The sequence below is a fragment of the Botryllus schlosseri genome, chromosome 2 (genome assembly GCF_051294905.1).
Source record: "Botryllus schlosseri isolate E-star chromosome 2, Bs_hap1, whole genome shotgun sequence".
Classification (NCBI taxonomy): domain Eukaryota; kingdom Metazoa; phylum Chordata; class Ascidiacea; order Stolidobranchia; family Styelidae; genus Botryllus; species Botryllus schlosseri.
In genome coordinates this window covers 39,920,995-39,946,183 of record NC_137237.1, presented here as the reverse complement: position 1 = coordinate 39,946,183, position 25,189 = coordinate 39,920,995, and the positions used below count along the sequence as shown (strand labels likewise).

At 39.2% G+C, this 25,189-nt stretch overlaps 1 protein-coding gene and 1 long non-coding RNA gene across 2 annotated transcripts in view; one reads left to right on the top strand and one right to left on the bottom strand.

Annotated features, from left to right (window-relative positions):
- The window catches only part of LOC145459277 (uncharacterized), a 416,587-nt gene that overhangs the window by 145,958 nt on the left and 245,440 nt on the right, over positions 1-25,189 (top strand). The gene's annotated exons all lie outside the window — the stretch shown is intronic.
- LOC145434650 (lissencephaly-1 homolog) lies at positions 4,894-23,551 on the bottom strand. The gene is made up of 11 exons (XM_080311988.1): positions 23,353-23,551; positions 20,837-20,915; positions 18,745-18,819; positions 18,023-18,229; positions 17,223-17,319; positions 13,550-13,621; positions 12,402-12,504; positions 11,359-11,458; positions 10,597-10,725; positions 8,681-8,939; positions 4,894-6,165 (listed from the first exon to the last, which is right to left on the bottom strand). Exons 1-11 carry the CDS (start codon positions 23,382-23,384, stop codon positions 6,092-6,094), a joined length of 1,227 nt encoding a protein of 408 aa, XP_080168114.1. The 5' UTR covers positions 23,385-23,551; the 3' UTR covers positions 4,894-6,091.

Here is a 25,189-nt window from a genome sequence, read left to right as displayed (position 1 = left end):
GGGATGGTTTATTCAAGGGGTGGCTATAACCTTGCGGTTGTAGACGGAAATTTGTGCGGCCGTGGATACGTAATTCAATTAGTATGTGTTGGCGGCCGTCGACAGCCAATTCGAATTCACGAATTGACTCCCGCATTTTTGAGAGATAATATACTAATTAATCTTGTAAATTTCTTCGCGCTGCGCGCGATTCATCTTCACTTCATACTTTCGATTTTAGTATATTAGCGCCCTTTGCAATCTGAGTCCCGCGATACAGATATGAATAGCAGAGGAAAATGATTTGCCCAACAGCAACATGAAATCGTGTGTTCCTCACGAAAGAAATTTGTTTATGGTAGCCTACGTTTGGGCGATTGCAATATCTTTCCACTATACCGACAATGCATATGGGAGGTCGAGAAATAGCAGCATGCAACAAAGTCATCATCATCATTGGTTTATTAGCAATTTTATCAGTTCAATACACCACAGAAAATGCGATACAATGAAAAGACAGGTGATGTCGAAGCGACAAGTAGTAGTCTATGGAATCTGACACCCACCTTGGCCTAGGCGATGTAAAGAGGAGGCATGCACACTGAATGAAAGTAAAGTAGATGGTATGGAAAAAGAAAGCGACAAGAAATAGGGCGGCATGTCATGGGAAGCGAGATCGATAGGACAGTCGTGGTCCGGTAATCTTGAGGATTGGTCAACCCGAAGTTCTATCATCTTTTGTAAGTTGTCCTGAATTTTCGATAACACCCGCGGGCCTCCATAAACTCTACCGGTGAATATGATCACAGACGCTGAGAAAGGAAAATGTTTGATAGCGATATGTAAAACTACTGACATTAATGACGAAATTACCTTGTGAATTTGAAAAATTCTCGCGCACGGCGCGACCGCAACGAATCCAGACTCAGTTCATAACGTGACGACTTGCGATTTCGGTGCGTATAGTCGGCCGATATGAATAAATAGATTAGTCCGGAGTTCACTGGAAATTGACATGTACAGGGTAATTATTATGGGTATTTGGCGTCCAGTTAGTTCATATTACGACCATGCCCTAGAATGCGGCCGCGTAGACTACATGAATAATCGAAATGTTGCCGAGGATAGCAAAAAAGTTGGCCACTCCTGGTTTATTCAAACTGAACAACCTTACTCTGGCCGACTTTTCGTATGGTAACCAACACGAACCCACACTTCAGTGAAGTCGTTAGGCGGAGGCCACACGTACAATAGCCTAGTGGCCGCACTAGGGTTAGGTACCATATTGTGAGATCCGAAAAAGAAGGGAACACATTTTAAACACTCTGGAAGCTAATACCGGAAAAGATAATGTTTAATTTAAAAAGTTTTCGACCGATAGTACTTGTGTAGGCTAAAAAATAAAAAAAGTCATTAGAATACTTCGACTCAATCTCCGTTTTACCCGATTTTTTTTTTACGAAACTCTGACGTTCGCTGCGTCGAGGTGGAGTTTTTGATGGCATTTTAATACTGCTTTTTAAAGAAAAAGAGGGCAAATTCCCCCGAAATGAGGATATTTTTAGGCGTCCTCCGAGGACACTTTCAATATATTGAAAAAGAGGAAAGGACAGATCCTCGAAAGAGGACAGCCCTACACTAATATAGTTTTTTTTTCTACTACCACTGTTTTGCGTTTGCGTTTTGTTGTTTAATCTTTTGTTGAAGTGTTACTGACCGACAGTTGCATGATATAAATGTTCTAACGTTACGCCTTGACTACAGCTGACTTGAAGACTACACATCTTGATGTGGTCATATCGCTGTGTTTGTCTTTTTTACATATTTGTGTGAAGAACCATCGTACGAATAAAGAATCTGTCTGTCTGTCTATGTAACTTTTGGTAATACCGCAATTCTTGTGGTGCGTTGATCTGACTAGGACGACTCAGAAAGTCGCAGCGACCATTTCGGCGCCAGAACATCATTTCACTGGAAGTTTTCGGTCAACATGGGTATATAGTCATGAGACAAGACTCTAGAGACGAGCTTCATGAGCGCATTTTTGGTTGCAGACGTCGCCAAGTATAGTCAGCATTGCGTTGAAGTAGAACTGCAGATCTCAAACCTGTCTCTAATCCATTATCAACCCATGCCAAAAAACTAGCTATACTTTTAGTGGCAGTAAAATTTGAAACGTCTGAGAAGTCGTCGAGTAAAGTTTCAGAAACTAGATTCAAAGATCAAAACTACTTCAAGAAGAACTTAAGGGATCGAAACAATTCTTTCTCAGCACCCTCTCGCCCAAAAAAACACTGGTTTGGGGAACACCATAGACACTGATCGGTGCAACTTCTGGGGGAGGGGGCTTACTATATGCATCGGATTGTTAAATTTTGTGAATGAAGTCTGCCAATAATCTTACCATAACCTACCATAAATTTGTCCAAGATAAGATATTGTTTATGTTGATTTACGGAAAATTCTGAGCTCCCTCAAAAGTTGCGGACATTTTAGCATAGTTCAGCATTTCCTCAAGGACGCAGTTTGAACAGTGTAATTCTAGACATGTCCCAGAAAATTCGGACGTATGGCAACCCCAGCGTCGAGTAAACAATAGGATAGGGTTAGGCTACATGCTGGACTATACGGAACCATTACACACCATGTTGTGAAGTTAATTGGCCAGTCGTCTATATATGCATATGTGGTCACTGGTCAGTAACGAAGTAAGTAGCCTACTTTTACTTTTGTTGAGTAGTTGAGTATAGGTTTTGTTTACTTCCGCTACTTCAAGGAGGATTATGTAACTTTCGACTACTTCCAATTTTCATGTTAGGTATTGCATATTATCTACATAGAAAGGGGTATGTCAGGAGTCGATCCGGAAAGCTGACCTTTTTTTGGTCAACCGACCACAAAGTCGGGACCATTTTTTAGGTTTTTACCCCAGTATTGGAACATTTTGAAGAAGTGCCATCTTTTCAGATTCCCGAAATATGGTAACCCTATAGTTGTGTGTGGATTAATTGGAGGAAAAGTGGTGATGTAATTCTAATCTAGTTTGTGAAATGTTGTTTTGCTCTCATTTTCATTCTAATCTAATTTCTGCTTTCCCAGAAAATTCTACAGGATAACTGTAGCATGGGAAACGAGTCAAGCTCTGTACGAGGACATTTGCTATATTCACATGCTTGACATGAAGTGAACTTGATTTTTGTTGTATATCTTCCTAATTAGGAATTGCATTTTTGTGCGAATTTACCAGTGATGGGATGACTCGAGTCATGACTTGACTCGAGTCACCCTATTCGCATGACTTGACTTGACTTGACTCGGCGTATCAGAAATGTGGGTTGACTCGTGAGCAAAATATACGAGTCAATTTTAAGTCATCAAGTAATCGGTGTCGATAGAAATCACTATAGCCTATCTTGCATATGTTCGGATTGTTCGCAAAACGCTGGTGTACCCGTGAGAGCGACCAATCTTTCGATGATCGTGCGTTTCATTGAGCCTCGATTGTTCTCTCACAAATAGATTTACCGCAGACGAAGTGATCGAAGCTTACAGCTTACGTTGTCGTAACTCTATAGTAATAAAGTAATGACATAGCAAAACGCCTATTTCTGTTCTCCCCTTAACCCAAGACCGGCCAACCCGTGGCCCGCGAGGTAATTTCCGAAATTTCTAATGTTATCAAAAATGGATTGCACAGATTGTGAACTTGTGAGGCCAACCAAAATTTGATTAGTAGGCTATATGGCCGCAACACTTGAGCTGTGATGACTAAAATATCAGTTCCGACGCATTGGCAGATCCATGAGCCAGTCACATGTTGGTAGATCTTCGTAGGCTACAATAAAGCAGAATAATTTGCGACAGATTTATCAAAAGTAAAATTTTTCTACACGCTTCGCGCAACATGTTATCACTCGATTTCTTGCTTTTAATGTTGTTGCCCCTTTGTGAAAACAGGGATATAGAGAGCTCTAGATATCCCTGTGTGAAAATGAAAGAACGCCTAATGTATCAGATTGAATCTAACTATATTCGCGATTGCGAGACAGAGTGTCGTTCAACATATGCGACTTTGCGTTTGCACTCGCAGAAAGACCGTCGACTATGAACCTTGGGCACAAAATGATTGACGCATGTTGGTTGAAACTTTCGATATCGATATGTCCAGACGCCAATAGCCCAGTCCTTGCAAACTGAGCCCAGCGATATACAGCAAGCCCGCAATATAGTCAGGTGACAATATTATTGATCTGTTAACTTAAAAAAAAATTCGCGCTTCGCGCGGCTAGTGGCCCGCGCAACAGTTCGTCAATCGAATGTGGCCCTTTTGCTGAAAAGGTTGGCCAGCCCTGCCTTAACCAAACCTCTTGTTTTATTGAAATTGAATATAGTTCTCAACCATTGGCGTAGGCTCGAATTGTATCATAACTATTTGTAAATGGGTATCTTATCAATTTGTTTCTCTATTTTGGCTGGTAACTACAAACTGAGGCGCAGTTTAACAGTTCTACGCATATGTGAGCGATACATCGCCTTCTTGCATGTATATTGTATATTTAACTCTATATTCGTTCATTGGTTCAAAATCAATGACCACTCAACCTGTAATCCAAACTAGAAAAATGCAATGACGTAATCTTGCCTCTTACTTCGAAAAGGCGACTTGACTTGAGTCACCTCCAAAAATCAAGTGACTCGACCTGACTCGAGTTACCTTCGAAAATCGATTGACTTGACTCGAGTCAAAATGTGCAATGACTCGTGACTCGAAGGTATTGACTTGATCCCAACACTGGAATTTAGTCATCCTAATGCTAATCCAATATGAAAAGAAAACGTGTGGCTATCGTTACGATTCTAATCTAATTAAAAAAAAGCAGCTCCCTGCCCAACACACGTCTTCGGAACCCACCATTTTTACATATAAGGTTCAATTTATTAAGCTTCAAACCGCAAACATGCAACAGTACCAACACCGATGGCAGATGCTACAAAATTTGTCCTCGCCACAGACCAGCGAAAAATTCAGCGGAAGTACCCTACTCGACGCGACTCAAGCCTGAATTTTAATACTCTTCCGCCCGATACGTGGATTTCCGAAGACGAACAGGAGTCACAACACCGTTAATAAATACAAGCAGGTTTACGATACAGATATACTTGATAACTCAAGTTACGCACGTCAGACGCAGTAGCAGCTGATGGTCTCCACGTTACATTTCAAAGTGCAGCGGCAGTATAATATATTCAAATCCAGGGCTGGGCACAATGATCCGAGCACTCGAGTCTGAATGGAGTATTCCTTCTAATGATTCCGGTTGAGTAGTGAGAGATATTTGTTTCGAGCACTGAAATGATACTCTCCCTGCCATCAAGAGATAATTTATCAGAGTAAATTATAGTTTCGATACAATATTCCACTGTGGGAGGCTGTAAACCCCGATTGGCCGTATCGCAGCATACGAAACATGTAGTACAGAGCAACACACGTTACTGGAAATGACATATCTGTAAAGTCGTGATCGACCCACTGCATTGTCACAAAGTGCAGTAAAATAGGCATGGTCGAACAAATACCGCATTACCTTTGATGTGATGTAGAACTGGTATTATACTCTTTGTGGCCGCATAAAAGGTACGCGTTTGAACTTTCCACATCATCCATATTGTTATAGGATCAAAACATGCGATATTAGATTGCTCAATCCAGAATGGTATCACTCAGGTACTTGATATCAGCCAGCCCCAACTGCAAACCACCTAGCACTCGGAAATAACAAAGGCGCGGACCCGGATCTGTTTCCCGACATTGTAGAGGCACGCTTCTACCGTATTTTCGTTCACAAATTTTCAGGTGGGAAACTCCATGATTCTACCGGCGGTGTTTAAAAACACTCGATATAATAGTGCATGTTCGAAAAAAAGCGGATATCGCGACACACGTAAACACAACCGATCACAAGCGAACAATCAACGACACATTTATCTAGTAAGGTTTCAAAGCGGGGCGGGCCTGAGGAAAAAAGCCGTATTCAGTCACTCGGTGGTGGGGTTTAGCCCGTAGATTCTAATTTGAAACGGTGACTAAAGCGCGCCAGACTCGGTTCCGATGCTAGCGACACTCCCACACTCTGGCTAGTAAATCGACACTTCCTGTTATGACGTACGGTGCTGTTGGGTGGACATCTGAAAAATACAAGATATAAAAAATTCACAAAATACAGTCGACTTGGTTCAATTCGAATACCGGATAACCGGAACAACCCCTTAATTTGACCAAAGTGCTTTCGAATGGAACAAAAGTAAAGATTGCATATAAAACATGCTCTCCATTCGAACACAGGTTCACAATTCATATCGTTAGGTTATGACACAATAAACAGTACTTCGTTTTAGCACAAGATGAGTGATCACAGTGAAACAATGACGTTCTGTGTAACAATTGACAATAAACTCATATAAGGCTGTGCCCGCTTCATAGCAGTGTTGGGATGACTCGAGTCATGACTTGACTCGAGTCACCTTTTTCGTATGACTCGAGTCACTTTGCTAAAATGACTTGACCTGACTTGGCGTATCAGAAATATGGATTGACTCGTGACTCGGAGCAAAATTCACGAGTCAATTTCAAGTCATCAAGTAATCGGTGTCGATAAAAATCCGTGTATCTTGCATACGTTCGGATTGTTCGCGAAACCCTGGTGCAACTTGTAAGAGCGACCAATCATTCAATGATCGTACGTTTCACTGAGGCTCTATTGTTCTCTTACAAATAAATTTACCACAAACGAAGTGATGGATTCTTACAACTTATGTTGCCGTAAACTAGAAGTAAAGTAATTTAATGGCAAATTCTATTTCTGTTCTCTGTTCTTACCATAACCAAACATCTTGTTTTATTGAAATTGAATTCGAATAAAGTTTATAGAGTCCTCAACCATTGGCACAGGCTCGAATTGTATCATATCAATATGTGAGTGGGTAATGTATTGCATCTTATTAATTACTTTCTCTATTCTCTATTTTGGCTGGTAACTTTAAACTTTGGATATGCGAATAATTACGTAGTATAACAGTTTTACGTATATATGTGAGCGATACAGCGCCTTCTTGCGTGTATATATTCAACTCTATATTCGTTCATCGGTTCAAAATCAATGACCATTCAATCTGTATTAGACATCTAGCAAAATGTAATGACGTAATCATGCCTCATACTTCGAAAAGGCAACTTGACTTGAATTGTGACTTGACTCGAGTCACGTTGAAAAATCGAATGACTTGACTTGACTCGAGTCAAAATGTTTAACGACTCGAAATGACTTGTGACTCGAAGGTAGTGACTTGATCCCAACACTGCTTTATAGTCGCTTTTACTTCGGTACCATTACACGAATCTTGTAGAACAGATTGGTAGAGAGAAGTTTAGCAGAAAAAAGTGGCAATTTACAACACACGTAACATTCCCCAAAGCATATGAAGTGGGGTGCGAAGCCGCGGTTAAGTGAAAAAAATTGTCACGGTTTACGTGATTTGCCTCCAATTCACGGTTTTGCTCTGTGTATAGTCCTCATTTCATATTGGAGAGCACTCTCATCAACAGTCACAACCTTCCATGCCATCAAACTATCCGTTTGAATTGCTAGCATTCTGGTTGCATTTTGTGTTATGAGGATAACGGGGGCGCGCCTTAAAAAGTTTGAGAAGTAGAGGGTCTATTCCGAGTCATAGTATTGTGACTCGGGTCCAAGTCATTGTGTTTACTGTTCCGTTTCAAGTTCAATCCACTTTTTCAACTCTGCTCGAGCGATACAGAATGGCTCGCATTCATAACTTGGTAATTTTCCTCAGTCCCAACAGTTTCTGGCCCTATTTTCAAAGTATCAGAACTGATAGATGAAATACCAACCGTGCGGTAACTTTACTATTCTTTGAAGTTACATTGAAATGGCTGTCTTGGCCGTCCTAGTCTCGAGTCATATGACTTGGTTCGAGTCATGCACGGTGACTCGAGTACAAGTCGAGTCATATACAAAAATTGACTCGACTCGAGTCATTTTACGCATTTGAAAAATTGACTCGAGTCAAGTCGAGTCACCAAAATATCGCGACTCGAGTCATTACAAGCCTGCAATTTAGCTGATCCGAGGTCAAAAATGTTACGCAAAGTCTTTCTAACGAATCAATGTAAATGCCTACTCGATTACATGTAGTGGAAGTTATTTACAGAACCTAGTCTTCAAGTAGAAGTAGAAAATGAACGTCAGAAAAGTGGTTTTGGAACGAAGATATGTTCTCCTACTTCTAGGTTCAAGCAAGAAGAAATGAAAATTAGATAATAAAAAATATAAAAAGGCTGGACAACCTGTGCAGCAGGTAATAAATCCAGAACAAATGTAAAAAGACAAATATAGATAAATATATATGAAAAAATTTGTGGGGAAAAATAATTGCCGACCCCTGACCTACATGATGACTCCCAATTTGAAAAAATCCTGAAACCGTTGACGTAAAACCTTGAGTGCGAAAGTCCAAACATAAATACTGAAAATGAAAAGATAAGAAAATAAATCATAAAAGACTGAAAATGAAAGCAGAAATTATGGTGAAAAAATAATTGACCACCCTGACTAACACAATAAAGCTGCATTCAACAAAATCTCAAATCGGTCCAAGAGTAGAATACTAGCTATCGACTCACCCAAGGTAGTTACGAAGTGTTCGTGGGCGGCCAGCGTTTTGTGGCATCGTTTGCCCTTCACGTCCCACACTCTCAAGGTCTTGTCGTCCGAAGCGCTGAGCAGGTACTTGCCACGCGGGTGAAACGCGACCCCCCTCACCCAGTTGTCGTGACCCGTCAGCACCACGACGCATTGCTGTATGGAGATGTCCCAGATGCGGATGGACTTGTCCCTGGACCCGGACACGAGGAAGGGACCCACTTTTGTGTCGTTGCGTCTCTGAAAAGTTCAATCGAAATTATTCGTTATCCACTATGAGTGCAATTGATGTAAGTTCTTGATAACATCAAGTCAGCAATGTAGTTCGTTGAAGGCCAACTGACTTCAGCAGGGGTGGCCAACCTTTTCGGCTAAAGGGCCACACGAGACTTACGAACTATTGCGCAGGCCACTAGAAAATTGATGACCTTTTAGTAGTCGTCCAATAAGAGCGAACCGAATTAGGTAATGATGAAAACTATGTCATTAAAACCCAGTGTACATCAATGATCTAGCCGCGCAAGGCGTGAAAATTTTTCATAGTTAATGATTTGTCAATAATAATGGTACTTTCATATACCGCTGGGCTCATTTAGCAAAGAATGGATTATTCGGAGCCTGGACATATCAATATCGAAGATTTCGGCGAACATGTGTCTATCATTTTGTGCCAAGGTTTCATTGACGAAAATATTTCTGCTGGTGTAGACGCTAAGTCGCATGTTGGACCACAGGTTGCGAATATAGATAGACTCAATCCTGTAAATTGGACGTATTTTAATTTTCAGGAGGAGTCCCAATACTAAAAGCAAGTAATCGAGTGACAATAAATCGCGCAAAGAGCTAAGACGAATTCAAGTCAAATAAATCTGCCACGAAATATTACACCTCATGGTCATATACGAAGATCTACGAAAAACGCGGCTGGTTCCTGGCGACGCCAATGCATCGGAACTGATATTTTAGTCATCGGAATCCAGTATTTAGCGGCCAGGCTAATCAAATTTTTGGTTGGTCCTGCAAGTTCACAAAAATTACCTGGCTAATTTATTTTTCGATATTATAACTGATAACTAGAGCAAGTTTTGCAACTTTTTCTTACAGCTTCCTAAATACTCGTAACATATGTAGAATGCTGTTTTAATCTGTTTGAAGGAATCTTATAGTGCAACTTTTTGCAACTTTTGTCCTTATTTTTCATGCAACATTTTGCAACTTTTTCGATTTTTCATGAAAGTATTTTCGATTTTGGTGAAATACACGGCCAAATTCGACTGAAACACCGTAAATCAGCACCGAAGTAACGCTTTTACGGGTATTTTGGAAGCTGAACCGGAAAATTGACCTTTTTTTTAGTCAACCGAGCATAATGTGGTCAAAATACAACTTCTGCAACTTTTTTCGAAAATAAATGAATAAATGCAACTTTCCACCGATTTAACTGCAACAAAAACTTGCCCTACGATAACGTAAATTACCTCGCGGGCCACTCAAAACCTTCTCGCGGGCCACGGGTTGGCCGCCCCTGGACTACAGGTTTTGACAAGAGTTCTAGTTGCGCATTTTGAAAAGCGACTAGTTCTACTTCTAGCTACGGTACGACTTTTAATATGTGATAGTTGCAGTAGCTGATTGTGCGTTTTTAAAGTGAGCAGTTCTAGTGGCACGTTTTGAAGAATTGGGCATTTTACAAACTTAGTTGCCGAGCAATTAGAAAATATGTGTCATCGTTTGTCATGATTCGCGATACCGGTGTTCTGTTTTGTGATATTCTTGCAGACATTGCCACCTCAGAGTCATCACTGCAAACAGTGGCGTAGTCGGGGGTGGTTTATTCTGATCAGCCCCAACTGAAACTTACCATTAGCTTAGCCATGAACGCAAACTCAAATTTTACCTCCATTTCAGCGGCTTCACATATATTAGGATAGGATGTCTGCGGTGCCCACGAGACGCACTCAACCACATGCGAATGGTCTCGCAATTCTGCTTTACATTCCGATGTAGACGTCACCCAGATACGAATCTGAAAGGAAATTCAGATCACGCATGTAATCGAACTACGGATATACTCGGATTCCTAATGCCAACATATCTTAACATATTGTAGCTCAGGGCATCTAAAAGAGGCACAGATCCACTGTTCATCCCCGCAAGCCAGCAGAGTAAGACCAGGAAGTATTCGATTTCAAGGTGCCAGACCTCCTGGGCTCAAAATATGCAAAATATCTTGTCAGTGATCAACTGCAGAACGCTGCACTTCGTTTGATCACAGGCTGATATGATACCGCATACATTGATACCTAACCTAAAGTTAAAGATTGAAACCTTGATTGGTCATATCGCAGCATACGAAACATGTATTACAAAGCTATGCACGTTACTGGAATCACATATCTGTTAAGTCATGATGACTCACAGCATTTTCACAAAGTGCAAAGAAATAGGAATAGTCAAAAAACACTAAATCATCTTTAGAGTGATGAGTAGAACCGGCATTATATTATTTGCGGTCACATATTTCAACTTTCCACATCATTCATACTGTTATGACGTCATCATGAATGATACTCGATTCAGAATGGAATCACGCGGGTCCTGGATATTGGCCAGCCCTTGATATTTAGACATTGTCTGATCAACACTGTAGAATACCAACCGTTTGATCATTGGAACAGCTGGCAAGAAGACTTCCGTCAATATTTGGCCGCGTCATCCGAACCCAGTCTCTGTGCCCCATGTAAGTCTTGATACAATACCTGCGATAATTCACAAACATTCACATCTATCATGCCACCATATGTTTCACCACGCCGCGAGGTGTTAGGGATGCTTTTACTGCTAACATGCAGTTCTAAGAGTCGCTATTCTCAGCCCCAGCCGTATGTATGCTAGAAGTTGACTTGATAGGGTATGTTTCACAGTACTAAGATCAATAATAGACTTTTGATACACTGGGCTGCAATTCACCGCATCAATTTCAGCAGAAAAAATTAGTACTTTGCTTGCGACTTCAATCCTTGTCAATTTAAGACTTAGTTCTATGAGATATGAGATAGAAACATTTTACTTCTACAGCTTTGTAGTATAGGGGGTTATCAAAATATGGAAAAACTAGCTATTTCATGGCTCGTCTGGTGAAATCGCACAGCCACTAGAAGTTAGGAGGACCCAAAATCATGGCAGCAGTACTTCATTTTTGGCGGCCAATCTCAACCCGGCTTTTTCAAATTTTTTTATTTTTAGGTCATGTTTTAGACACAACTTAAACCTCAACAAACAGTTTTTAGGCAAAATAGTTGCTTTATACATGTTGGATTTTGCGAAGCAAAAAGTAGTTCGAAATAGGTGTGTATTACTCTCGCGACTGAAATTGTCATGAAAACCAGGTTTCAGTACTCTCCAATTGACTATGTTCAAAGTATGTGACGATTTACTTCTATAAACTATTTACTCAAGCAGGAGTAGCCTCAGTGCCTTTGAGAATTGAGACATCTCACTTTCCAACTCTTGTTGAAATAGCTTGGCCATGTTTTCGAAATGGCTACTTCTACTTGTAATTGCGCAAAACTTCATGCCATTACGTCTACTTCTGCTCTAGTAACAACGATGACTTGTTTAACCATCTCTTCCTGAATATGATATGATGTCCAAATTAGGAGACGTTTCTATAGGCACGAAACATAAAACAAGCTGAATTACCCTGTGGCCACTTCCCATAACTTGATAGTCTTGTCGCGACTGCTTGATACAATATGGTCGCCGTTGGGCATGAAGCATACAGAGGACACGTTGTGATCATGGCCTGAAAAGCACATGTTTGACAGTGTGTTATCAACAGTGGGTAGCCCCTGCACAACGGACAGATCTGGCAGTATCACTCAGAATAGTATATTGATATTGAAATAAAACAGATGACACACTTCAGCAATTAGTAGAGAATTGAAATAAACATTGTATAACGAAAATCGTATCCCGGTGAGGTCGTCTTTTCTGATACAACTTTCGATATACGATGGTCTATCCAATTAGTTGCTGGCGATTACCCCTGACGAGTGTCAGCCGAAAATATTCGGGTTCATTTCAACATCAACATACTATTCAACGGTATAAATTCAGCAGAAATAAACTAAAATAATCATGATAAAACGTGTACAATGTTTCTGTGGTTATTACCACAGATATGTATGTCACTCAACGCTGCATATGGAGATTAAAGTTCCAATGAACAAATAGCACTGGGCGAATTGCTGATATACAGTTGCGTTCAACAATATCTGTGACCGGCGACCATCTGCAACCTGCATCAATTATTAAATATCACAGGCTGAAGTCATAAAGTAGGAGTCGTATAATCTGTTAAAATGCTGCAATGCCCACGCATACTTTTAATTCAGTGTATCGATATACTATTCAGAATCCTGGAGGGAGGAGGGTTCATATTCTGTAATTCAGAAAGATTTCAAGGGGGTCATACTTCTACTAGCATTTCGCTAAATTTTCTTGGCCAATGAGCAACTTAATTCACAAGTACATCACATTAAAGATTAAAGATTTTTTCGACCATGCCTATTTCGTCGCACTTTGTGCCAAGAGCCAACAACAAAGTGGTGCCCTCTATTGGTAGAGTAAATGTACTTTAAAACAGTTTTGAGGAGTGATAGCAACAACAAAACACATTTTAAACAATAACAAGGTGTTTTTCTTCATAGAAAAAATGGAGAGTGAAATTTTTATGTCAGTGTGTTTGACAACCAAACCCGGAATTCCTAACGGTAATGAATAAAACTTTGTGGCGAGCAAATATTGAATCTACGCCACGATCTTCAATAAATAAAACACTGCCGTACCGTGCAACGTTTTCATACATTCGAATCCTTGAAAGTCCCATAATTTGATTGTCATATCGGCCGAGCATGATACTGAAATAGAAGGAAAATTCTTGATTTATACCAACAAAAGCACGTTTCAGCAATGAAACAACACAATGGGATTTCAAATTTGCCGTCAATACTGGTATTCAAGGGTAGAGAACTATAGAATGGCAACAACCAATAAAATCATGTTACCAAACTGTTTACAATACTAGCAGACTTGGAAAACTAGAAAATGCCTTTTCAAATTAGATTAGAATTATAACTACTTGATTCGTAAGAAACTCGGAAATTGAATTCAATTCTGAATTACAAAGTACAACGAATAAGCTTAGTTCATATTAAACCAGAGTTCGTTCACATAAGCACGACCACGGCAAATGTCTGTAAACCGAGCTAGACTCGTTTAACACTATACATTCCTCTTGTAGCATTTTCAGAAAAACCAGAAATTCATTCAGAATCAAAAGCATACAAACATTACACAAATTAGATTAGAATTAGACGACAGACAGGCTAATTAGTCTAATTGAACAACGAGAATTATCCAGTCAAATAAGTCTCCATACTAGTTAGGCCGGTTTTATGCCTTCATCACATTTAAAGATGAAGTATGTATAATACTATAGTCCTAAGGTTTGATCTAATCTGGTGTGAAATCAAGCAAATAGTCACCAACCCGACAGAGATGCATGAAATGCATTCTGAAGCAGATTACAAGCATTATGATAGAATACACACCATTGGAAATGTCAACAAAATATGTCACCATATGTCCAGACAACATCACAAAATGTAGCTACAAACTTCAGAAGCAACAAAAAATGACCGACAGTGCCATAAAGATTATATAACAGATGTTTGGATATCAACCTATAGAGTAGCTGTTTGCACAGCAGAGGTATTTGCATCATGCAGACTACATCGTGAATAAGGCAATGATTCAGTAGCTATGACTTGGTGCACAAGATGACAAGAACATTTTATATCAACAAACAACGGCACCAGCAACCTATCTAGTTGACAAAATTTCACAAATACTGCAGTGCTAGGGACAAGGCCATAAAATTGCGTAAATATAACTTGAAAAACAATAGCGAACATTATTTTGTCACAAAACACATATGGACTATGTCATCCCAAATGCTACCTGTCCTTAATTAAGGAGACAATTTTCAAATTAGCATCACTAGATTAGAATATGATTAATATCTATTCAAGTGCAGTAGTTGGAAAGAGCATCTTTGAATGATAAGATAAGCCTACTGGGCTATATGTAGCTGAGGCATTGAGGATATATGCAGAGTATTCGATTAATGAAACAGAAAACTGCCATTATTTCGATGTGAGTGATAATAACAATCATTCTCTAAGCTCAAATAACCAAAGTATCTTGTTGGTACAATAGGCATTGGACGTTAGGCTATAGGCTACATTACATGTAGAAAAGACTTGTACAAACTACCAATCTAGATAGTTGATGGTAAACTAACTACCCAGGTGAGCCTATTGGGTTTTTCCACTACTTCTAGTTATAGCCGCATATTTTTTGAAGTAGTTTGGTTCTGGTTGCGGATTTTGAAAACTTTGCAAACTAGCCATGGCTAGCTCAGAGTCATCAGCACTAACAGTGGCGTAGCCAGGGGGTGGGTTTTGAGGGACGGAACATCTATAATTTCAAACTTGTACCGATGTTCATGTGGAAAGTTGTTTCGATTCCGATAAAATGAAAATGAATTGAGATATTTCGGAATTGAATATATAGTCTATGGAGTTGTGTTCCAGTTAGTTAGTTGCGGCTTTTCAAGGTTGTTAATTCTAGTTCCAGTTGCGAGTTTTGCAAAGTGACTAGCTCTAGTTTTGAAAAATGAGTAGGTCTCGGTTCGAAGTCTAGGTTTAGTTCCAGTAGCCCATTATGAACATCCAGTCATTAGTACAAGTCCGATGAGCGATGACCACATCTCAGACTATTTGCCGCTGTTGAAGTGATGAACTAACAGACACAGCATGACACCTTTGTAGTGGACCTGAATGAACACATCCTTTCCACAGTGCTGAAGGATATTTTGAAAGGTTAGGATATAACAAAAGAACCAGGGGTAATGTACTAGGTTTTATTTGCTTCTAAAATAGAAATATTGTATTAATTGTGAGTTGATGTGAACATATGATAATACTCGCCTCTATATAGCTCACCTTGAATGTAAACATCAAAAGGCACCTTCACACATTGTCAATACAAGAATAATATTTGTCAATTGTATTTCCTTGCTGGTAGGGATGGGAAAATTTTAATTCTCCATTTAGTATGAAGATTGAAGTCAAGTGTCACTCATTATCATGTCACAACAGATTTTATGCTACCACAAAGAATGTAATCCCAGTTCTACATCACAATTGAGATAATTTGGTAATTTTTCGACCATGCCTATTTCATTGCATTAGTGAAAATTCTGTGGGTTGATCACATCTTTACAGATATTATGTCATTTCAAGTAACGTGTCTAGATTTGTATTGTATGATATGTGTGCCGAGATACCAATCGAAGATTACAGGGCCTTACACAGTAGCCTACTTCGGAGTACTCGAATCATTGTGGCTGGCCCCATCTGCCACACAGACTTCTTAACAGGCAAAAACAACTTCATAGTCAGTACTTGAGAAGACTTGAACATATCCAATGTCAGGAGAAATGAAGAATTGGTACTTATTGCCTACTTGGCAAAAGTATGAAGCAAAGCTTGAACAACACTGTATGATAAACGCAATGCAACAACATGAACTGGGGTTTGACGATTAGAAACAATATACGATTCCCATTATGACGGCACCTAATGACAGAAATTAATATGGATCACGTATGGCATACTTTTACTTCTTTAGTAGTTTTAGTTCTAGTTCCAGATTTTGAAAAGAGAGTTGATGGTCAACTACCTACTTTTTTTGGTAGTTCTAGTTCAAGTTGTGGATTGTGGAAAGTGAGTAGTTCTAGTTGAGCATGTTGAATAGAGATCAGTTCTGGTGCTGATTGCGCATTAAAAATACTTGTAGAACAACTAGAAACCATGTTGTCGTTTGGTGTGAGTCATGAAACCGGTGTTCTGTTGTGTGATGGTCTTGCAGACATTGCTTGCTCAGTCGTTACTACTACTAACAGTGGCGTAGCCAGGGGTGGGTCTTCAGGGTCGAAACCCCTCCCATTTCAAACTTGTATGAATGTTCATGTGGGAAGAGTTGCTTTTGCTTTGCAATTGAATATAGTTAGTTAGCCGTCAATGAAAATAAAAGTATCAGAATAGAGGGCATAACTGCAATGAATTCGAAAAATGCTTACGAACTATTCAAGCGTCGAAGCCCCGTTTATAATTTGAGGGATGGAATATCACCAGTAGGAGCCACCAACAACAACAGTTATTTCCAGATCTCTTCAAGGTAAGGTAGTGATATAGAAATTACCAATCGCCGCAGTGTACAGTAGAGGAACTACATCCATTGCAATCTTTCCTAATGTCAAACTGTGTAGTTATCAAGTTATGGACTCTCTTACTACACAAAATCTGGAATTAGTCTACGGAACAGTTGTTGATAGCCATGAAGAAGCATTGTTTTTGTGTTAATATTATATGGAATACTATGACCAAAACTCACCTAACAGTTTTCCTTGGCTGTCAAAAGAAACATCTTGTACTGAGTCGGTGTGGCCTTTCAAGGTCCGTTCGAAATCACCGGTTTCATAGTCCCAGATCTATAGGGGTACGAATTGCTACAGGTAACTATTGATATCACAGATTCCAGCAGGGTTGTAATAAAGTCACAAGTCGATGCTACATTAATAGTTTTAGACATTGTAAATTCACCACAGAGTTCGAGTCTTACAGTGGAGACCCTGACTCGTATTCATCACCCTGACATCTACTTGGCAGTTTTCAGTTTTTTAAGCAAAACTAGGCCCATAATGCTTACTCTTTTACTTGCTTGAAAATCGTTACTTCTACTTGTAGTGAATTTACATCATTACTTCTACTGCTGCTTGACTACTTTGACCACTTCTGCTCTTAAGAGGTTCATGCAAACAGATAAAAGACAGTTAGTTCCTGGCCGACTTCTCTCGAGTCATTATGACTTGGTGGAGTCATGCACAATGACTCGAGTACGAGTTGAGTCAGCAAAAAATTGCGACTCGAGTACAAGTCGGGTCAATAGACAGATTTACTCGACCCAAGTCGAGTCATTTTTGATATTGAAGAAAATGACTCAAGTTGAGTCACAGTTATGCCAGTGTCCAGTCCAGTTACTTTCCGTATTCAAGAAAATGACTCAAGTCAAGTCACCAAAAAATGGCGACTCAACTCAGACTTGAGTCATTGCAACGATGGATTCCAGTAAGGCCGGTTTATTGAGGAGCATGACAAGTAAAATTAGTTTCCGAACACCGCCATAAATCAAACCTTTATCGTTGCGTCTTCTGAGGTTGAAACAAATAGACTGTATACAGGATGGAACACAACACGCGTTATAGGAGTCCGATGTCCACTCAACGAAAAGCGTTCGGGCGGCCGTGGGATCCATTCTGATGGGTCTTTACGGTCCCGAGGTACGATGCCGTCTCGCGTCTCAGTTTGGAGCTCGCCCAGCTTGGATTCCAAATCCATAACCTCAAGATAACACCAATTGATTACACCAATACATTCGCAGCATAAGGATGAATAACTAGGGCTAAGCCCAATGATTCGAGTCATAAATGCGATGAATCGAGTCGGGTAGGGAGATATGATTTTTATGAATACCCTACTGGAATGATACGCTTCTTCCTGCTAAGTGTTTATTTAATAACAAAAATTACAGATTGGATATTATTTTACATTGCTTAAACCTTGAAACTTGGATTAGTTAGATCTCAGCATATGAAACATACAAAGCTACTCACGTTACTGGAAATGACATATCTGTGCAGTCCTGATCAAACCACAGTATTGTCACAAAACGCCATCAAAAAAATAACAAATTATCTTTATTGTCATTTCGAACTGACATAATATTCTTTGTAGTCGCATAAAAGGTATATATTTCAACTTTCCAAACCATTCATACTGTAATGACATCACACATCATCATGAGTGCACCTCATAACATCGAGGTTAAAAGTCAACAATTTAATATCATTTCCTACTTTTCGTTGCAGTCGCACAACTGACGTCCATTTTTTCTCCATGAGACCTTCATATTTCTTTTCCACCGTTCCTGGCTGCAAAAGAATTTGGTAGTTTCGTTTTAATCAAAAATTAGTTGCTTTTTGAGCCATTTTTAGACCCTCGACGTTGTTTCTATCTCAGCATTCTAATTGAGCTTTAATAAAAGGACGATCCATCGAGGACGTTTGTCTGCAGTCTTATTGGATAAATACTGCTAAAAATATTCATGCGCAAAAGTCAGTTTATCTCGAGTGTTTTGGGCACTTATCTCATTTCACCATTTTAAATTGGAATCTTATTTCGAGGCAGAAAACAATTCAAAATTGCCACTTCATTGCGGGACACAAAATGTTTCTTTTCAGGCTGCAGATTGCACACTAGGGCTCTACAAAAATGACTTTTTTTCTCAAATCGTACTGGCTACTTGATAAAATTGTTAGGTTACCTAATTTAAGCCTACACACAAAATTCGGTTCAATTCCAGCCAGTAACCGCTTTGCTACAGAAGGAAGTTTCTATTTATTGCCGTCGAAAAAAAACTCCGCTTCCACTGGTTGGAATTGAACCAAATTTGGTGAGCATCGTTTCTATAGACAGCCTAACACTTTCATGGGGTGAACAGAAAATTTTCAAATTTTTTATTATTTATTCTTATATAATAAATAGAAACTTTCTTCTTCTGTAGCAAAGCGGTTACTGGCTGGAATTGAACCAAATTTTGTGTGTAGGCTTAAATTAGGTAACATAACAATTTTATCAAGTAGCCAGTACGATTTGAGAAAAAAAGTCATTTTTGAAGAGCCCTTTTGCACACTCCTCCTGGCCTATGCTGTCATTCCGCGTATTTGTACAATGTGGGTATATTGTAGTCGTTAAGATAAATGCTCAAAGCAGACTTGGACTACTAGCTAGATAGATATTTCGATTGGTCTAATTAGGCTGACTCAGGCAAAACGTTAGTCATCGAATTTCAATCTAATTTGTGAAATGCTGCTCAGCTCCCATTTCTATTTTAAACTCGTTTCTGGTTTTACTGAAAATGCTGCAGAAGAACGGTAGGCCTATCGCTGAAATGAGCCAAGGTTGGTGGACTGATATTTGCTATTCTCATGCTTATTAGAATGTGCTCTGGTTCGATATGAACTAAATGATTTTTGTTGGATTTATTTCTATTTCTGAATGTATTTCCATATCCAAAATTTTGCGAATAAAGTACCGTAATTCTAATCTAATTTGGAAAATACACTGTACAGTAGGGTTGTTCAAAAAAAACTTTTTTTTCCAAATCTCACTCGCCTAGTGACTAAATCGTCAGGTTGTCCAAAAAAACGATGCACACCAAATTTGACTCAATTCCAACCAGTAACGGCCGTGCAATCTTGAATTGAAATTTTTAAATTATTAATAAAAATAAAAAAATTAAAATTCTCAAATTTCTCTGTCAACCCCATGAAATTGTTGAGCTGTCTTCAAAGACGATGCAAAACAAATTCGAGTCAATTCCGACTTGTAGAAGTGGAGTTATTCGAGTTTTTCGTTGATAATTCTCGGATTATCCTTGATCCGCGGATTATCAACGAAAAACTCCAATAGCTTCGCTTCTACTGGTCGGAATTGACTCAAATTTGTTTTGCATCGTCTTTGAAGACAGCTCAACAATTTCATGGGGTTGACAGAAAAATTTGAGAATTTTAATTTTTTTATTTTTATTAATAATTTAAAAATTTCAATTCAAGATTGCACGGCCGTTACTGGTTGGAATTGAGTCAAATTTGGTGTGCATCGTTTTTTTGGACAACCTGACGATTTAGTCACTAGGCGAGCGAGATTTGGAAAAAAAGTTTTTTTTGAACAACCCTACTGTACAGCTATCATTCTAATTTTACTCTAATTTATAAAATCTGAAAATTTTCTAGTTGTCCAAATCTGATTCACTGTGTGCATATGCATTAGCTGACCATTTGCGAATATATGTTAAAATGGTTCAATGCCATCCAATATAGGCCTACTTACCAAATAATTGCACATCAGAAGAAAAATAAAATAAAATAAAAATCGAACGGTACTTACAAGGTTGGCCTCGGCTTTGAATGCATTGAATGTTTTTTCGTAACCGTTCGATCGTAAATAATCTGAAATAGCTTGATTTCTGAAAGAAAAAGGTAGGCATAATCTAGAAGGGCAGTATGATTTAAGTTACTGAGATATGCTGAGATGAGAAGATGTCAGGTAGGATATTTTAATAGTAGGCTACTTATATGCATTATACAATCGAATAGTATATTGATATTGAAAAGAACCCGAATATTTTCGGCTGACACTCGTCAAGGGTACTAATAACCAGCAACTAGTAGAGAATATATGCATTAGAATGTAGACTTCACAACTATAGATTTCCTCAATTTTCAGGACATTCGGACTGCAATATAAGGGTTTGAGGCCATTCTATGAACGGCAAGGCATAGTTGCTTGACGAAACAGAATGAAAAGGGTAAAAAAGAAAATGAGACATTGATATTTAAAAAGATCAAGTTCGAGCACTGTTGTTACATTGAGCATAATAGGAGGAGATCATGTTGATTTTAATATGCACAATGAATACTTTGTACCAGTAGACCCGAATGGAATATCGGTCCTTTTTTAAAAATGAATCCTGCTTCATGTGATTTTCTCGCGTGACAGAGCCGACTTTGCGGCGTAACGAGTGAGATTACTGATTTCAAATAGCTATGCACTTAGTCAGTTACAAGAGATCAGATGCTTGTCAGCAACTGGCAAGGTGGAAGTGATTTCCCAACAGATACTAGTCAATATATCCTGGTAAAAGAAAAGGTCAAAACATTATATACCACAACCACATACTAACTGCAATATAAGCATTTGGGTTGACCGAGTCCACCAACTTTTTTTCAATTTAAATAAATAAAATCAACGAACTGTGACCGCATGCAACTATGGAAGATGAAGTCTGCAAGCCATGAACACCAATTCCATACTGGCCAGTAGGTTGACATGGCCGCTAGATTTACAGATTGTACTTTGTCATTTTTACTAATACTATATCTTCATTACTTAAATTATCTTTTACATTTGTGTTTTAGGACTTGTACACATACCTATATAATAGATAGTCAACAAACTACTGTTTTGTTTTTGAGTAGTTCTGTTCCTTGATAGTGGCCGATGGTTCTGGTTCTATCTAGTGGCGGATTTCAAAAAGTGAGTAGTCCTAGTTCTATAGTTGTGGAGTTGGAAAGTGAGTAGGCTAGTTCTGGATCCGTATTTAAAAATAGTTTAGTTGTAGATCAACTAGAAAACTCGTGTAATCGTTTGGTGTGAGTCGTGATACGGGTTTTCTGTTCCGTGATCTTCTTGCAATCATTGCTAGCTCAGAGTCATCACTACTAACAGTGGCATACACTCATGAGGAAGGCGGGTTTTGGGTTCGAAGCAATTCCCTTCCCATTTCGAACTCAAAATCCATTCATTTTAAAATGCCGATCTCCAATAGCTCTAAGCTCATTTGCAATTCAGTAATTTGCATCAGGCTATCAGTTGTAGTTAGTTGTGTTTTAGTTACTTGGTAGTGGATTTTTAAAGGTCATTCGTTCTAATTCTAGCTGCAACTTTCGAAAAGTGAGTTGTTCTATAATTGTACTTCTAGTTCAAGCCTAATATAACAGGTGAGCAGGCGATGATTATCCAGGTTAAAGTAATTTGATAAAGAATATTAAAAATTAAAGAATTGTGTGAGCACAGGAAACCAGATGTTTAGTTTGAGCAGAGGTGGTGCGTCCTGACCTGAAACACGAATTTTGAGCGCAATTGGCAACTTTTGTGTAGCTTATACATAGCGTGACCGTCGTGCTCGTGAGCAATGTTCCCTATAAGCTGCGCACGTGCGCAAATGCGCAGTGCTGACACGGTCTCTGCGCACAGAAAATCTAAGTTGCGCACAAAAAATCTGAAGTGATGACCTTATTTTAGTCGTTACACATTGTTGTCCGAAGGTTTGCGCAGTGAGTTGGTGACCAGAGTGGAATTGGTGGCAAACGTCACGCGCAACTTTTCATTCAATTCTTTAATTATTCTATGGAAGAAATCCTTCTGTCACGCGCAACTTATTGACAAAAACAACCACTGATTTCAGTCTGGGTTGGTGAGCGTGCGCAGACTCGTTAAAAATTAGAGGTAACATTGGTCGTGAGTGACTATGCGCTCTGAGCAGTGACACCTAACTTGAAAATCCTACTGGTTTTTAAAAATGAACAACTAAAAGTAGAACTAATGACGTTTAAAAAATCTGCGAACTACCATAACTAATTACTGCTGAAAATTTTCAGGGGAGCTGAGAAATATTGAAGATAGAATCGGCATTTCAAAGGGACAACGTTTCTAGCCATACTGAAATCTCGGTACGTTTTGCCTAATATAAGAGGTGAGCAGCGATGATTCTCAGAGTGTAAGTAATTTAATCAAAATAAATAAAAAATAATAAATAATTGTGTGAGCACAGGACACCGATTCCATACAGGGAAGTGACTCAGAGAGATTGATATAGAGTTTAAGGTTAAACGTAAACTTACAATTCATCTCGTTGTCTTGTTGAAAGGACCATTTTCGCAGCATAACTGGTCCAATGTTTAAAATCCGCAGCCGCTCCTCACGATTGCACCTCGCCGCAGCACATTCACTATTAGCTCTCTATAATGATCTCTTTATTCTGTATTCCAACTATTTTCACTGTAGTATAAAGCTGAATGAACAAAGAAGCATTACGTGTATATATTGGTAAACAAGCAGTAGTGTATAAAATGAGGTGAGCTCGCCTATACATTAAAATATATTGATGAGTTTGGAAAAAGAAATAGCGTCAACATTTTTACGATTCGATAATCCTTGCCAGCTCCACCTTTTTGTGAAATTCATCGTTTCGTAGTGGGGCGCTTCTTATCGTCCATGTATCACACGAGTATCACGTGAAATTAACCCTGGGTTTACAGATTTTTTATAGTAGGTTGTTGATACGATTGTTGATATGTGATGTTCTTTTCACGTCTCTTTCACTTACATTGATGGTTGACAGCCAAAAATGTTCGATTTTATTTGAATATGATTATATTATTCAATTGTACATTGTAGCTCAGCAGTCTTGACGATAGCGCCTGCTACCCGAGAGACCCGGGTTTGATTCCGCGTCGGATGATCATCTGGGCTCCTCTTCCCCCGTATCTCTGTTCTTACGGCAACAAAAAGCCCAGACAAAGACCCTATGAAAGAACTCACAAGGAATGCAAGAGCAAAAAGAACCACGGGATAGAGACTAATATCGAAAAAAGAACTGCTCGCTCTCTCTCGCTCTCTCTCTCTCTCTCTCTCTCTCTTTCTCTCTCTCTCTGCTCAAAAGATTCGGTGTCCTAAACATAAAAGATATACGGAAACCAGAAATTTCCAAGTTTATGTCTCAGTTCCACTGTGGCCACTGCCCCGAAAACTTCAATAACTTCTTTACCTCGGTATCAAAAGTACATAAGTACGATACACGCGCGTCCACGTCTTCCAACTACCATATTATCGCCAAAACAGATCATCGCTATATCAAATAGACTAGGGTTGCCATACGTCCGGAATTTCCCGGACATGTCCGGAATTTCACTGTTCAAACTAGCGTCCGGGAAGAATTTCTAAAATATGCCAAATGTCCGGAATTTTGACGTGGGCTAATAATTTTTTTCGTAAATCAGCATAAAAACAATATTGTTTAGTAATATTTATGCTGATGTATGATATTTTTCTTCACGCTGCGCGCGATTTACTATCACACTCATTGATTTTAATATGGAGACTACCACCCTCGCAAAAACTGCCATAAAATATAAACAATAACGATATTCATTTACTGGAATAAGCCAAATTGTAATCGCAATTATAGGAGAACGGTATATTCCTAGAGATCATTAATGCCGTTTAAATGCTTTATTCAAAGATAGTGGTTCCAAACGGGGGGTCGTCGTTTGCCTTTATTCTGGGATTTGCGAAAATGTTGAACGTAATCATCTTGCAAAATAGCCCGTGAGCAAGTCTGAGCAAAGGTGCTGACTTCTTTTAGAAAGCGCAGCTCGTAAAATTTTGATCTGGGTCACGGAACATTTTCCAATTGGAGATGGAGGCGCGACCAAGAAAGGTTGGAAACCACTGGATGTGGGGTGTTTATAAAGCTCCGTGGTGCGCACCGGCATACGGCTGATTAACAAGCTTATCGGTAGGACATGAACATAACTTAAAAATGTGCAATTACGCTCCCAGTATTTTCGAACTCATCATCCTCCACCAGCACTACCGCTAACTCTGGTAATGTGGGCGGAGAGTAAGTATAGTATCTATATAGTAATATATGGAACGACCAATATTATTGACAGAATT